The 15,379-nt window shown below is 50.7% G+C and overlaps 2 protein-coding genes across 2 annotated transcripts; both read right to left on the bottom strand.

Annotated features, from left to right (window-relative positions):
- Nucleotides 1–1,100: 1,100 nt before the first annotated feature.
- TGME49_306240 (hypothetical protein) lies at nt 1,101–10,569 on the bottom strand. Its single transcript, XM_018782474.1, has 10 exons — nt 10,347–10,569; nt 10,112–10,156; nt 9,340–9,468; nt 8,120–8,527; nt 7,528–7,608; nt 6,650–6,709; nt 5,127–5,300; nt 3,850–4,353; nt 2,246–2,341; nt 1,101–1,685 (listed from the first exon to the last, which is right to left on the bottom strand). The coding sequence occupies exons 1-10, from the start codon at nt 10,372–10,374 to the stop codon at nt 1,639–1,641; spliced, it is 1,572 nt and encodes a 523-aa protein (XP_018636164.1). The 5' UTR covers nt 10,375–10,569; the 3' UTR covers nt 1,101–1,638.
- Nucleotides 10,570–11,560: 991 nt separating this feature from the next.
- TGME49_306235 (hypothetical protein) lies at nt 11,561–14,589 on the bottom strand (the record flags this gene model as incomplete). The annotated part of the gene is made up of 3 exons (XM_018782473.1): nt 11,561–12,456; nt 13,197–13,436; nt 13,944–14,589. 3 exons carry the CDS (start codon nt 14,587–14,589, stop codon nt 11,561–11,563), a joined length of 1,782 nt encoding a protein of 593 aa, XP_018636163.1.
- Nucleotides 14,590–15,379: the final 790 nt, after the last annotated feature.

The raw sequence follows: 15,379 nt of genomic DNA, 5'->3' as shown, positions 1-15,379 counted from the left end.
TGGACTGTGCGACCTAGCAGCTCGACAGCGCCGATTATTCGTGGATGCTGCGGGAGAAATCAATGCTAGTCGACTACTGTACGGATGGGAAGATAACGGTAAATTCGACAAACGCGGTGCACGGCGCACACAACAGAGCATCCCTCACGCTTTGGTCTGAGTCCCGAGGCTACCAAACATGATTTGCCCAGAAGACAGAAACCCAACCAGACGGCGAATGCACTTGTGCGTCCAGTAGCACTCATATCGCTAAGCAAGACCGCATTCGTATGTAGAGTCGAAAAGCAATGAGGGAACAAAGCGGCAGCAGCTTTCGAAAAAAGAAAGCATGCGGAGTTGGCGTGTTTACACCAGGTGGCCCCGTGCTTGCCCTTTCAATGCGCGGTGATCGCACATCCGCGTCCATTTGGAATCGTACGAATAACGTTCCAACGCTTCCGCATCTCAGTATTGGGCAGTTCCTTCATGTATCCACAGGCAACCGAAAGTGCACAGAGCACGATTTGTTTTGCAGTTTGCCTATACGGTGTGATAAATGTTAGGGATGCTAGAACATTGTTCAGCTGCAGACCTGTGTATACCCATCCCCTTAGCGGCTGTTCCGCATGGGGTGTGTGTCTGATCAGGGCTCACTCTAACACATACGCAACTGGGTTCTGACTTGTCCAGGTGCCGGTTTTCAGCAAGCTCGCTGAATGCAATCCCAGTAATGCATGCCCACAAGAATTGCGTCTGCCTGACAAGACTTCTGTGCAAAGTTCGATTTCTCCTCTATCGCGTCACCATTTGTACAGAGTCGAAAGCTTAGATGCGACAAACAAGGTCACGTGAGTAGCAAACGAATGTTTGCATCCCAAAGTGGTAATTCACTGTGTCACATCATGAACAACCACATCACTGCAAGTCAACCTTCTCCCGGACTTCCCTATCCGTATAAAATCAAAACTGTGCAATGGCAGATGTGTTTATGCGTGCGGGGACAAACGGGGAGAGCTCAAGCGTCAGTCTCGCGGGAGGTCACCATCATTGACTGTCCTAGGCTGTAATGTTTGCTGTCTCACTTAGACCCCCAATAGCGGGCGATTTTACGCTCATTCACACGGCGATCGAGCGGGGTTTAACGCGACTATGTTAGCTACCATGTCAACGATGTTTCTCGCGTCAGTGAAATGGAATCCATGTACAGCGAAAATCTGCCCACCGAGCGTCTCTTGTCTCCGGCGGAATACATCGCAGTTAGAGGTTTGTCCCATTGAATGCAGCAGAAGTTGCCCTTGACGCGCGTGACAGTTTATACAGTGTGAATATCCTTGCGTGTGCCCTTGTTGCGGTTTTCAAGTGACGATATCTCGGCAGATTCAGCCTGCTCTCTGTCGATTATATCCGCATCCCAGTATTCCCATCCTGTTGTATCGCGGTATGAGTATACATAGCCATACATCTTTAGCCACGAAAGCGCGACCCGAAAGCAGATTTGCTGAGGACAGTGTTACTCGAAGTTGGATTCGAACGCCCTGAGACTACAGCAGGTACCACCCACCCCCACAGAGACGGACACTCACCAGCGAACGTACCGACAGCAGCTCCATGCGCCAGTTGTACCCCTAGGTAAAAAACTTGCTTCCTCTGGCATCAGCCTTAGTCTGTCGCCCCCTCCGGAACGTCGTCGTTTTCTGTCACTTCTTCTGGCGAGGAAAAGAAGCAAACGATGCCAGAGGACAAAAACAGAATCAAGTATCCATACATAGAAATAAATCATTCACTTGACGAAGGCATCATTTGTGGAAGCATCAAGGGCAAAGCAAAGGCTGAGGAAGCGCATAAACAGTATAGTTATGCGGCCAGAAAACAACGTAAGGGAAGTAGTTATTAACTGGAAACGACGGCCGACAGTCGATCGGAAATGACCACGATAATGGCGATGGGGGCAGCGTATGGTCGAGCCAGAAACGACGCTTTCAGAGAAAGACGAATATGATGATACGTGATAGGTAATAGCCTGCCGACATCACCTGAAGAATACTACGGCGGCGGCAAGGAGAGAATTAAAGAAGGAGCCTTGATCTAGAACACCGCCTGGAAAAATAAAGGCCTATCCTGTCGCGTACGAAAGCCGTCTCAAAAAAGGGTCCACATGGGCACAACCGCCACTGCACAGCCTCGCAGCAACTGGTACACCGACAGTCATAAAAACGACGACCGGGCACACAAGCGAGAACGACCCTCCTTTCTTGTTCTGTCTCACCTTCACTGGCGTCGAGCAGCGCGACCATGCTATCCAGGAGGCTGTCGTCGTCCAGAAGAGAAAGCGCAGGAAGAACTGCTGGGGCCCGTGTACCCTCTGAAACAAAAAGAGGGGCAACGCAAGCGAGACGAAACACAAGAAGCAAATAACGAAACCACAGTCACAGCATGCATCTGACAAGGAATCTCACACCATACGCTTACCACCAAAAAGCATGAAAGGGCAGCAAAGCGTTTCGTGGAGCTCGACATGCGAACAACAACCTGAATAAGGACTTGACAGAACGAGATGCCGCAGTGGCGAGATCGCGAGGTAAATATGCAGCCTAGTCACGTTAAGGGCGAAGGTCAACGAGTGATGTGTTTGCCCCGTTTGCACATCTTTGCCGGTAGGTAGTCGGTGTTTGCAGTCTGACTGGCAAATGAACGAGCTCGACAAACACCGTGGCAAACGCAAACAAAAGCCCAGCTGTTGGGTGGACCCGCATCTGACACCTCGCTTCGCCGCTACTCTTGGCCGCTCACAAAAAGCAAAACCACGACCACTTAACAGATATCATCAGTAGAAACTGGTCGAGAGAATAACAGGAACGTACGCTCAGGTGCCGCAAACAGAAACGGAAATACCTGGCTGCTTTCGTGACTGACAGATTGAGTTGGTCGTCGACATGTCGACCCATGAAAAGATACAGGCATTCGGAGAATGGCACATAAACACACAGTCGCGTGTGCCGGTTCATATTGGTGAATAAAATGTGCTGAGACAAGTCAATCGAGAGTTGCACAGAGTCAAGGGAATAGACGTACGCTTAGACAGTGTCACATTCAAAGCTCCTCACATGCGCTGACAGATGAACAAATTTGCTTTCTTCTACACACATGATACCGTATACGACGGTTAAAGTGCTAACACCGTCGGTGAAGTGACCTTCCAACTGTTCCCAGCTCGTTGTGTGGAACGTCGCACAGAGACAGGCAGACACAGAAGTAAATACATACGAAACTGGCTGCCCCAGCGTCAGCTGGCATGTGAGCATTCCCACGTAGACCAACGAATAACTGCGCAAGCACATCATGAGTAGAGAGGCTTCGCAGTATTGATACGACAAAAACACCTGGGGTCGTGTGACCTGGGAACCTAGGCGAGTTGAGAATCTGGAGGACGCTTTGATGTACATGTTCACAGCTCGACCAAATGGGACGTGACACTGTAACTTGCTGCAGTGCTGCACCAAAGGCTCTCGGCAACTGCTTGCACGTTACAGGCGCCAATTGTCTGAAACTGGGCAGCTGTACGGGTGAAACGTGTGTCCCATGCCGATTTCCATGTCGAAGAGTGTGTTTTGCCATGGCTCCGCCAATCAAGTTCCAGGAGCCCATCACCTCTCTAAATGTCTCAGAGGTAAGCTTGACGATCCCCAGTCGCAGTGCAACGAATGTAAGTCAGTAGCGGATGGCGCGGCATTTGAACCACCATCAGCCACACTACGAAATGAATGATGCAGGGGAGGACTTTCCTTCATTGCGTGTGTGTGTGTCCAAGACCGCCTATGTTAGGGTTGAAAGCTGCGTATGCCCTCTTCTAACCTGCTGCCACTGACTTACCGTCTTGCGCCGCAACGGCATCGTCGTCTTCCAGCGCCATCAGTGAGTCAAAAATCCACTCGGCCGGAATATCGAAACTGTCGAAATCATCGTCGTCACCCGCCCGATGAGCTTGCTCCTTATGCAGTGGCGTAACGTAATCTGCGACGCTGGAGCTTGCGGTTCCCTTCTGTTCTCCCACATCTGGCAGAGGCTCATCTGTTCGAGCTTTTTTGATTGGAGAAGAGCCAAGCTGATCATCCGCAAGCGGAACCCAAGGAGTACTCGCCATAGCAGAGACAACCGATTCGTGCGCTACGGACAACCCTACAACCCCTGTACCATCGCCGTGTCCTTGCCCGCTTTGTCCCTCTTTTGTACTCTGTTCCTTTCCATCCTCCGGGCTCCTGTGTAGAGGACGCAGTGACTGCGCTTGCTCGGAGGTCTCTTCTTTCTGTCCTCGTTTGCCACCACTGAAGAAGACAGTCCCTCCGAGTTCTTCCAGCATATGAGCGAAAGTGTCACCTGCGAGAACGCATCAAATTTGTTGAAGGCCCTTTTTCCTTAAGGGACAGCATGCCTCCTCAAAAAACAGATATAATGGCAGTACAACACTGCGGCGAATGGTTGCTGCCATTGCTCTGCGACAGGTCGTCACTTATTTTGTGGAGACCTCCAACTCCGGGTGTTATTAAGGAGTCCCTGCGACGTTTGCCTCGCCTTCTTACCGTTTGTCAAGGTTGAAAGCACCGTCGATCATGGTTCCACACACTGCCAACATTAGTATGTCGTGACCTCGCATTCTAGTGAACGGCAGTACTATCAACACATATCCTCGATTCTCAGTCTATAGACGTGTGAATCGGCTGTGGTCGCTGTTGATTCTTCTTTACTGATTGTTTTTTGAGACCGCATCACTCCGGCACCTGTATTAAGTAATCGCCTTTCTTTTAAAGGGGTTGAATGCCTCTGTTGGGTACTGCGAATTTATTCAGTGTTGTCACAGGATGCACAGGGAGAACGACTTGCTGCAAATGTGAACAGCGCAACAAACAAAATGTCGAGCAGTCTACTAAATATCGAAGCAAGCAAGATAGGGTGTTTGACGGCCGAACCGGAGGTTTGTCATACACTCGACGACGGAAAACAGGCGCGAAAGAAGGAAACAGAGTCGTTCAAAAGCTCCTTTTCTGGTGGCGGCACGCTTTGTAGCTCACAGAGATATTGCAGCACACATATCAGTTATACGGAAGAGAGAAAAACAAGAGATCCACAGACAGAGTGTCCCCTTCTCTTACGGCCATCGGTTCCAGCGGATTCCGGCTCTTCGACCTCTGCTTCGGCTGCCTCGCTCACAGCGCGAGCTCGTTCGCGCCGCGTCCCAAGCAGACCTTCTTGTAACGCAGCAACAGCCTCTCCAGTTTGCTGTGTGGCGCCTGTCAAGCCTGTCTGCCCTGCTGCGGCCTCCCCTTCTGTACGTTTGCGTTTGAAATGAGCACACAAAGTTGAAGCACTGTGCATGACGGGGAGACAGGGGAAGAGGCGACATAGTCCTATTGCAGGAGGGACTGGAAAGAGACCAGAGGTGAGAGACCACGCATGTGGATGAAGTAAAATATCGAGTCCACGAAACACTTGCAGAAACTGTGGCCGGGCGAGTTCGAGGTGGTGCTCACTGTAGCAGGTAACGAATAACGCCGGAGAACATGACGACACAACGCAAGGGAAGATATATCGGCAACACGGTTGCATGCAGAGCGACTGCCATTCTAGCATGTGTTTCCTTCGTCGATGAGTCTGAATTGCAGTTCGCAGCTCCGATCGATGGTGGTTCCCTGTTGTTCAATTAGTATCCTTTCGACATTTGCGGCGAATTCGTTATTCCTCAGTCCTTTGGTTGCCGTTCTATACTTGATGTCAATGCTGGCAAAATTGCGAAATACTAGTGAGTTGACTAAGTACCACACAGATGTGCCTTCCTGCACATCGCCATAGTTGCTTCATCGCTTCCTTCCCGTGATCCACTTCTCTCGCTTTTTTCGCTTCCTCAAGAGTTCCTCATCTGATCGTTCATTATCCATCTTCCACGGCTGACCCTTCCCCGTCACACCGTCCTTCCGCTCTGTTGTCGGGACGGGTGGCATTCGCCAGCGACTACTCTATCCGCTCGCCAGACAGTTGTGCACGCACGCGGAAGGACGAGGAGCAGAGTGTGTATTCGTATTCGGCATATTCACGCACACATGACGCACTAGCTGTCTGTACACACTTCACAAACTCGCGGCAAGAGAAACGAGATCAAATGCCTCTGAAGTTTCTGTATTGATGGTTCCGACTTCAGCAGCGAGGGCGGAATGCACCCGTTAGAGTACACATCCAAAAATAATTCGAGGGATGACCAGGACACCATAATTCATGGTGAAGGCAGCGTGGCGCTGGTCTAGAAAGGATAAACCAGAAGAAGGAACGGCAGAAGTGGCAGCAAACAGGTTGATGTACAACCTTACCAGAGGGGCTCGACACCAGAACGAACACATGATTCAAGGACAAAGGTAGAATTAGAAGGAAGGACCCGGAAAGAACACAGTGCTTAGCCGGGACGAATCAACCGGGCAAGAATGAGAGAAGAGCAACTACTATGCACAAGCATGATTTGCAGCGACGACGCTGAAAAGTCACAGTAACAACGCGACGTCACAGTGAGAAACAAGGGGCGGGAGGACAGCAGGGATCTTAAGGAAAGATTGCATCCCCTAAAAAAGGGGGAAAGGGTGACAACGGATAGCGTAGAGTTCAACCTCACGGAGAGCAGCGCACGTACCTGGGTGGTATGATTCCAAGAATGTCCTCAGAATTCCGGGTGAGGCAAGCCGGGAGGGAGCTGCGAAAAAAAGAAGTCAGATGATGTAGGAACAATCGTCAGAGGTATGCTGTTCCGGGGGACTTAACGTTCAGGACGCAAAGAGGCGAAGTCCCGACCATTACTGTGAACGCCACACATGTGGTCTTATTGACCTGGTTTTAGGGAATGTGTAGAGTACCCGCTGAGAAGGAGACTTAACCCTCTAGTGTGCAGATCTTCGTGCCTAGTCACGTTCTTCGGAACCGAGGCACTCTGCTGTTTCCATGTAGAAAGTCACTGAACCGACATGTTGTCAGTGTCGCCCTCGCACCTTTCGCAGGTTCCGGTTCCCTGTCTGTTTGTGCCCACCCGTCAATATGCGTTTCCATGTCCATCTTCGTTCTAGCACAACCTTGTTTGTACGTGTCGGTATTGTCATTACGCACTCCACCACCCTGCTGTTCGTTGGCAGCACGTACGTGCACCACCGCTTTCTCAGTCAGCTCACGTCCGCTGCTCAGCTGCTGTGACGGCTCTACATCCCAGACTATGTTTTGTCGTCTCGAGGAGCTACGAATCCTGGTCCCATCGTCACCCCCGACCGGGTTGCCTGTGCTCCAGTTCGGCCTGCTTGTCGCTTCCACGCAGCCCTATAGAGATGTCTACCGCCTCCATATTCCGTATACCCCCCGTCGCTTCACACTATCGCGCGTAGGATTTCTTTCTTCTTTTTCACGTATGTGCTTGTCAGCTCCTTTTCGCCTGCAGACGCCCGGACGCTTCTCGCTCACATTCCGGTCTACTCCCACACCTAGGCACTCCTCTATCCCCATAGACACAAGTGAAAACCAACTTACGGTGAAAGAGGCCTTCATCCGCTGCCATGGCGTCAATGAGCACCTGCGCGAGATCCATTTGTTGCGTTGCTCGAACGGTATCTAGTGCACAACAGACACAAAAGGTAAAGAGAAACAGCCGCATGGAGCGGTTCACACTATAGTGTGGAAACACGCGAATAAACCTTCCATGTTTTCTATTCGACCTCGGCGTGGACTGGAATATACTTTTCCATCGCCTCATTCTGCAACAAGTTGAAACGCTGTCCGTTACGTGACTCAGCTGTTGTACGATCACAGATTGTCAGAACCTATCCTCACTGGTGTTGGCTGCAGCCCACCAAACCCTGCCACATAACGATAATGTAGTCGGGTGAACCACATTGGATCGATATAAACGTTTTCCCATACACATTCTCTCTTCGACGGAAAACCTGCCCACATTTGTGCCTGCGCGGGGCTCTCACGGTCATCGGTATGAGCGATAGCTGTGCCGACGAGTGTAGCCGTGGTCGTGTCCGTTGTGAACTGACTTTTAATCTTACGTGTGACACGTATTCTGCTCGGTTCCTTGTCCGTTTGTTGGCTGAGATGGGCATGTGCTTTTGCTCACCGCGAAGGACTGTGTAGAGTCTCTCAGTGGGATCTTTAGGACCATCTTGTCCTGCCGATTCTTCTCTGATTGCCCGCGAGTTCTCAGACACGTAGGCTGCTAGAATTTGCTTAAGTTTCGCTCCGTCTTCATGAGCCACACCAAGCATTTCACACGTAAGATCAACTGACCTCGTCAAGCGTCTTGCTGCGTTAGATAACTCCATTACCTCAGGCGAAGCCGGGTATTGAAGCGCTACAATTGTCGCTTCCGAGGCAGTTTGGCTTGCAAGGGTAATGACACGGAGCATGTCAACTGCCGTGTCCATCCACATATCACGTTCAATTTTACATCGAAGTTGTCTGAGATTACTCAGCTCCATATCCGCAAGCTTTGTGAAGACTGTCGCCCAGGTAGCTGCAGGGACCTCTGTTGCGGAAGACGGAAGGAAAGGGCGCAAAAACAGAGAACGGTCAAACGTCAGAGGCGAACCAAAGCCCGTCCCAGCGATCCCAGAGTTCCGCTGATTTTTTGAACGGACGAGTTTGCCAGTTTGGATGGTTTGAGGCTTTGATGTAGAGTTTTGTGTTTCCAGCGAGTACCGCTACTGTCGGGTTACCGTTCCTATGTTGTACGTGAGGATGGCTGCATTATGGGGTGAAACGAACACGTCCACATGCCGATACACCATCAGCCACACTCTGGATGCGAACGCGCTATTGGCGACACAGGTACACCCACTTACAAAGTATGTTAATGCTTTGCGAGAACTTGAATCCCATTCTTTCGTTTGGACTCAGCCACAAAATATCGCTTTATCTCCAAATGCTTGCGATGATTTCTGTTGATACGCTTCAAAATGGAGGAGAGCATGTGTGGCCCTGCGTCATCTGCTGTACTGTACATTCTTTTCTATGCACATCTGTATATTTCGTGATGCAGTAATACAGTCAGCGAGTCCAAATATAGACAGAGAATGCTCGCTCAGAAAGAAACCACTGTTGACTAGGATTTGTGTATATAACGCTACCTACCATCGCCATAAAGTCAACATCCTAACTGCCTAATCGTTATAAACACATATGTAGAAGCACAGATATACGAAAAACCGCCCCCCCACAGGAAAAACGCCCATTTACGCATCATGGTTCATTTGAGCGGTCCACCCATATGCGCGTTTCTGGTCTCCACCCACCGCCACGGCGGGTCTGGTGAGGGACAGCGCGCGTATAGGGGCTGACCTGGAGGTCTGATAACGTCTGTAACAAAAGGCGCTAGACGCTGGGTGGTCTTGAAATGCTCGTTAGGGTCCTTCTCTAGAGGATGAGGGAGTGGTTCCAGAGAAAAGCTCACGCGTCCTCGCGTGAAAACTGCGAACCACAGTATATGATAAAGTCCTGCATGCTCTTGCGAATTCACTTCTCTCTCATGTAGCTCTCCGATATACACCACCGAAGTCTGACAGGATGCGCCGCACGACTGCGACTACACGGAGGGGACTTCGGACGTCTTTTTCGAAGAGAGGATTCCATGATTGGAAATGTTCTCTTATTCCTGTATAGTCCTGCTGCTGGACCATCGCATACGAGCGAATACGAAACTGCCTGTTGCCCTCTTGAAATGTGGGTTGCCAGCAAGTGCATGTCAGCACGTAAACAGTAAAAAACCACTCATCGTGACACCGAACCCATTTGCACATATCGGCGCAGACGTGGTGCACACCCCCTCTGTGACCAGTCGTGAGAGCGGCACCGTATCTCGCTTACCACCACAGACACGGGCTCCATTCCGTCCTGGTGTAGTGGTCTATGTGGTCTATGCGACACTTTGTCTGCACGTGTGTGTTTTGTCGCGTATACTTCTGCGCACCTGCGATTACGCTTGGCCCTCCATAGCTGCGTAAACCTTCAGGTGACAGCGTCCACGTTCTTGCGGCGTGTCACACTACGCTGTCGCAGTCCGTATCCAGAGATCACTCACTAACGCTGGGAAAGCTAGAAAAAGTTCTCTCACCTACAGGTTTTATGGCGCGCTTCAGCAGGGACGTCTCCGGTATGTCTGTGTGAGGGAGGAGAAGAAATAAAACGGGAACAGAAAAAACACCCAACCACAACGAAATGAAAACAAAATGTTCTGACCGAGTCTCAAACAACAGATCGTGTATGGTGCTGCAGCCGAGGCAAGCTACGCCAGAGAAAAGGTGACAGCAACGAAGCAACTGAGTGTTCCGTGGGTATGTATCGCTCACGCTTGTCGATGTCCTGCCGTTGCCTCATAAAGAAGCGCAAGTCTGCAAGTGGTTGCCGGCCCGACACAGCCCATGTAAGTTCTGACAGTCACAAACAGAAAACCAAGCAGTTTGCATTATGTACACACAAAAGATGATAAAGGTGTCGTTGGTTGGCCCAAGAGAAAGGATATACCACACAACTGCATAGCTGGTAATACAGAGACACATATGTGTTTCGGACGAAATGGGATCTGTCGTAAATCCATCACCACACAGATTCGCAACAAAAAATGTCCCCAAGCTTGTCCGCATAAAGCCTGTAGTTCAGTCTTGCGATCGGTTCATAAGTCCGGCATCGCATGACAACGCATAGCACACGAAAACGAAATTCATACGTGAAGTCGTACGGGTGCTCCCTCTTGCATTAAAACAATCGTCGTGAGGGAACGCATTCCCGACAGTGAGTGTCACCACTCCTTGCAAGGCACCTTGTATGCGTGTCTGATTTCATATTTCAAACGCGACGCAGGCAGCCTCGCAGACACACTTGTACAAATAGGTCGTCACAACCGTTCGGTGGATACGAGCTTGTTCACGCCTTTAACGTTATGACACCGACAAGATGTGCGAACACGTTCAGCTGTGCATTTGTAGCCAGATGCGCGGTTTAAAGTACACGACTGTTGAACAGAGATATATGGTTATACAGATCTCTTTCAGTGGAGAGAGTTTCTCACGAGCTAAACGAAGCAGCGAAGAGTTCAAAGAATGGTTGCAGATTTTATTGCTTAGAGACGCTCTTTTGTGCATGCATATTTGCGACAAATGCATGTTGGTCTATGCACAGTTTTCACAATGAACTGCGTAAGAGAAGTATGCACAAGGATTGACAAACGTGAACACATGTGGCCAGAGATGCACATGAATCGCAAATGCAAACCAGAGTGAAGGCTGAGGGGAACGACACTGACCATTTTTGATGGTGGTGTCGGTTGTCGAGTTGTATTAATGAGCACAGTGCGAAATACATTTACGCAACCTGGAAAACGTGCAACCGTCAAGCTGCAGCCAGAATACGGACCAAGTGGTAGAAAACATTGCAGTGGACAGCAGCCTACACGCAGCTGGGGGAATTAACGTTCACGCGACTGTACACATTAGCGTACGCACCTGGAACGGAGGTGCTCGACTGTACGGCCACCCTCAGACAGGAGTTATGCCAAGAAGGCTAGCTATAACACGAGACTGATAGGTATAACTGAAGATGAAGGGGCTTTGTCAGACGAATAGATGGACACACGAATGAGTCTCTGGTCTGTTTGCTTGTCAACTGGACGTACAAAAACGTGGAAACATCTACACTTGGGCCAATAAAGGTGGTGTATGCCATAGATAGAAGCATTCCCGCCGACTGCTAAAGCCACATTCGGTGACGTTCCAAGTCTGACATCCGCGTGCACCATGGTCGAGGACAGTACCAAGCATTCCTCTGATTTCACACAAATATAACCAGCACATGTTCTTTTCTGCAAGGGCTCATAAGCTCCCAGCCGTTCCCTTTTCCACGTCATATGGTTGACTATATTCTCACGGTGGGGGACTGCCTCATTTCCGATAAATTTCTCCTGTGTCCACGCGCGTGCGCTTCTTCTAAGCGCTTCCGACAGCGTTGCCTCACCATTAGCGTGCGTCTTCAACATCTCGGTGTAATCGTCTTCGTCAAGATCACGCAAAGTGATGTCCCTGTGCCAGTGTGTATCCTCCACATAAGCTCCACGCGACGCCGCCAGTGCTGTGCGAAGAAGCTCCACTTGAACCGCGTGTAGGCAGTCTTCTCTCGTGTTCCCAAGCAAATCAAAAAGAACCTCTCGAATAGTCTGCTTCAGCGCAGCGTGGGCTTTTTGGTCTTTCGTTTCGACATAATGCCTGATATGGGGTGGTAGGGAGCTTTGTATCCACTCAAATTGGCGAGATAGAAATATAGCTACCGCGAGCTTGCGTAACAGCGTGCCAACGCTGCCCGTCTTCCCTTTAGGTCCGACTGCAATACGTATTCTCCTTCTTATGTCCGACTTCAGACTGCGGTATAGTTTCGTGCTGAATGAGAAAAAGGCGAGAATTTCTCCGTCTGAGACCCAACATAAACACATGCTCCAGTAGGGGGAAAGCGGCATCATGCGAGCTTATTCCAGCAGAGGTATCCCCAAAATTGTTGCTATCGTGGCAGCTATATAGATGAAGGCCACACAGGAAATCCATTTGTTACGAAAATGTCACAGCAAATGGCGGGGTACTCGTGAATGTTTCAGATATGATCATGGGAAACAACCGAAGAGAAAGACACGATAAATGAAAACACCGGCAATTCTTAGTGACTGGTGTTGCGATGGGTGCGGATAGGAGTCAGTTAGTCGGACGTTGGGAAACACGTCAATGATCGAAGTCGTTTGTAACTACACGACCAGGTCGACACATCAGTTTGAACTCACAACACAGCGTTCCGTCTGGCCGTCTGTGTATATTCTCATATAGATGTACTCGTAAACAACACAGTTCTGTTTCACATGACTCCCTCTTCTGGCTAAATCTATGTCAATCTGTTTACCGGGACACACAGCCACCTCTTGCTGGATCTCTCTATAGTGTTTGGCATTGCTTTCGTTCTTGTAAAGACTCCCTTCTTTCCGTTTTGTCTTGCATAATGTGGTACTATAGTCACCGCCGCACCGTAAAGGTCTTTCCGCCCGTTGTGTGGTACAGGAATGCGTGAACACACTCGTGCCAACTGTCTCGGCCCCCGGCGTCGCGAATCTAATGTGTCTTTTGAATGTTCTACTTCATAGAAGGATTCATCGTCTGTTGTCTTACGTTTAGGTATAAGATGCTGTTGGAAAAGGAGAGACTCCAGCTCCAGTTCGCTTAGCCCGTTACACGGGTTCCTTTCGGGAGCCGCCAAACCCAAATTTTCACTCTCGAACGACAGAATCGCTGCTTCCTCTCCTAGAAGCGGGTCTGTGTCAATCTCGTCTTCGACCTCTTCGTCCTGAAATGTGTGTCTCTTGCGTTTCGAACTGGGAGCAAGCTCACTTTCCGTGGGTGATGCATCTCCTGCAACAGCAAGGCACAACTTCCAGCTTGCCCGTCCACTGAGCAAATGAAGAAGAGGAATGCGGATTCACTGAAGCGGAAACATGAAGAAGGTAGCTGATTGGTATGGACCTCAATCTCGGGCAATCGAGAGAAACACGTAGACGACTAATCCGTACACGAGGGACACACGCAGCAAGGAGGACGGAGACGTCAACAAGAATGCACGGCACGACGACTCGCTGACGCAAGCGATTTGCAGACAAAAGCAAACAAACCTCGAACGAGAATGAGAACATACGGTGCACGGCAGACAGGAAAGCCCTTCCTCAACCGAGCGGCTATGTGACGAGCTACAGATCATAGAGCCGATACCATGCAGAGAGACAAGCACTACATGGAGGAAGCCGTAGCTGAGAAACCGGTGCGTGTCTGTGGGCGGATGTGCCACTGATTCTACACTCGAACTCGGCGCACGCTGTTTCAGCATGTTACCAGGCGGAAAGCAATTCATACTGCCCTTCTCACCATGGGTCGTTCCAATCGTGTCCCCATCCTTCCTCTCGTCTTCTCCTGCTTCGTGCACAGGGCGGCGTCTTCGGCGCCTCGAGTTCGAAGAACCTTCTTCTCCAGTTCCTCCTCCCTGCCCCCTTGTCTGAGTTTCTGCACTCTCACTGTGCCCCTGTCGATCGCTGCTGTTTTCTCCGCCCCTGTCATCGTCGGTCTGACATATCGTAGGCGCTCCATGTTGCGTGTCGCGCCAGGGAGTCTCTGCGAGCCTGCGGTGCAGTGGTCCCGTCGACGCAGATCCAGAAGAGAGCTGCAGAGGCAAAGGTGAAGACGGAATGGATGGTGAAGAGGGGAATGAAGGAGGAAATGTGAAGGTAGTGAGAGTGGATGAGCGAAGAGGCGCTCTTGACCCGATGACGCAAGTAGTGTAGAAGTGCTTCAGAAACACAAGAGCGGCCGCAAGTGCTGTAAGGCTGATAAGAAAAGGATACAAACGATGGACAGGTGTGTTTCCGCGGTCTCTCCAGCGTGTTCGTTCCCGCCTGCGTGTGGTCGATGTTTTACGCCTTAGACTCGTCTGAGTCGGACCAGTCTGCCGTAGAAGAGAGGACGAAGGAGGGGAGGCTGAGGCAGCTGCAAGCGTGTGGATCCACTGCGTCTCCATCACGCCTATTGCATCTCTTCCAACCGGACTTCTGAGGGACACTGAGCGACTGTGCAGGTCAGTGCGAGCGTGCGGGGCGACAACGTCGCGAGGTCGTCGGGAACGAGAAGAGAATGGAGGGGACTCACTTTGGTTCTAAATTGGGACAGGACCCACTCAATTACACCAGGCGTTCGCCACGGAGCGAAGAACGGCAAATTGCTGTTGCCACACAGCCCAACTCCACTGATTGATTGAACAACCCTCAGAGCGTACCTCGGGAAGGAGAATAAGTGTGTATTTGTCCTGAGTTGTGTCGCAGAAGAAATCCCGGGACACGTAGAAAAGTTTGAAATGGAAAGAGACGGCATGCCGCAAGTGGAGCGTGGAAGCACGCGAGCTAGTGACAATCGAATGGGGAAGAGGGGGGAGATCGGAATAGAATAGTGTCGCAAGGGAGGGAATACGCAGTGCAACGACGACACAGATACGGCGCGAAGGCAATGAAAGACTCAACACAGGAAAACAGCGATTCGGCTGCTAGAGACTTAGTCGACTACGCAGAAACATGTTGCGACTGTGAACATCGGAAGGGCTGCTAATGTAATGATTTTTTACAGCGAACTCAACGAAAGCACGAACTTTCGGTGCATAGTCGGAGACAGGGCACATGCCTCAGCTGCTAGTCTTCGCAACGGCTGCCCCACGCTACTGCACGGGGCGGTCACTGTCTAGTTAGGTGCGCATGGCGAACCCAATGCAGGCGGGTCTCGCTACCCCGCAGCTCCCTCGCGGTAATGATTGTTGCCGG

The sequence above is a fragment of the Toxoplasma gondii genome, chromosome IX (genome assembly GCF_000006565.2).
Source record: "Toxoplasma gondii ME49 chromosome IX, whole genome shotgun sequence".
Taxonomy (NCBI): Eukaryota; Apicomplexa; class Conoidasida; order Eucoccidiorida; family Sarcocystidae; genus Toxoplasma; species Toxoplasma gondii.
Note: the sequence above shows the minus strand (reverse complement) of the source record. Positions and strands in the feature narration are given on the sequence as shown.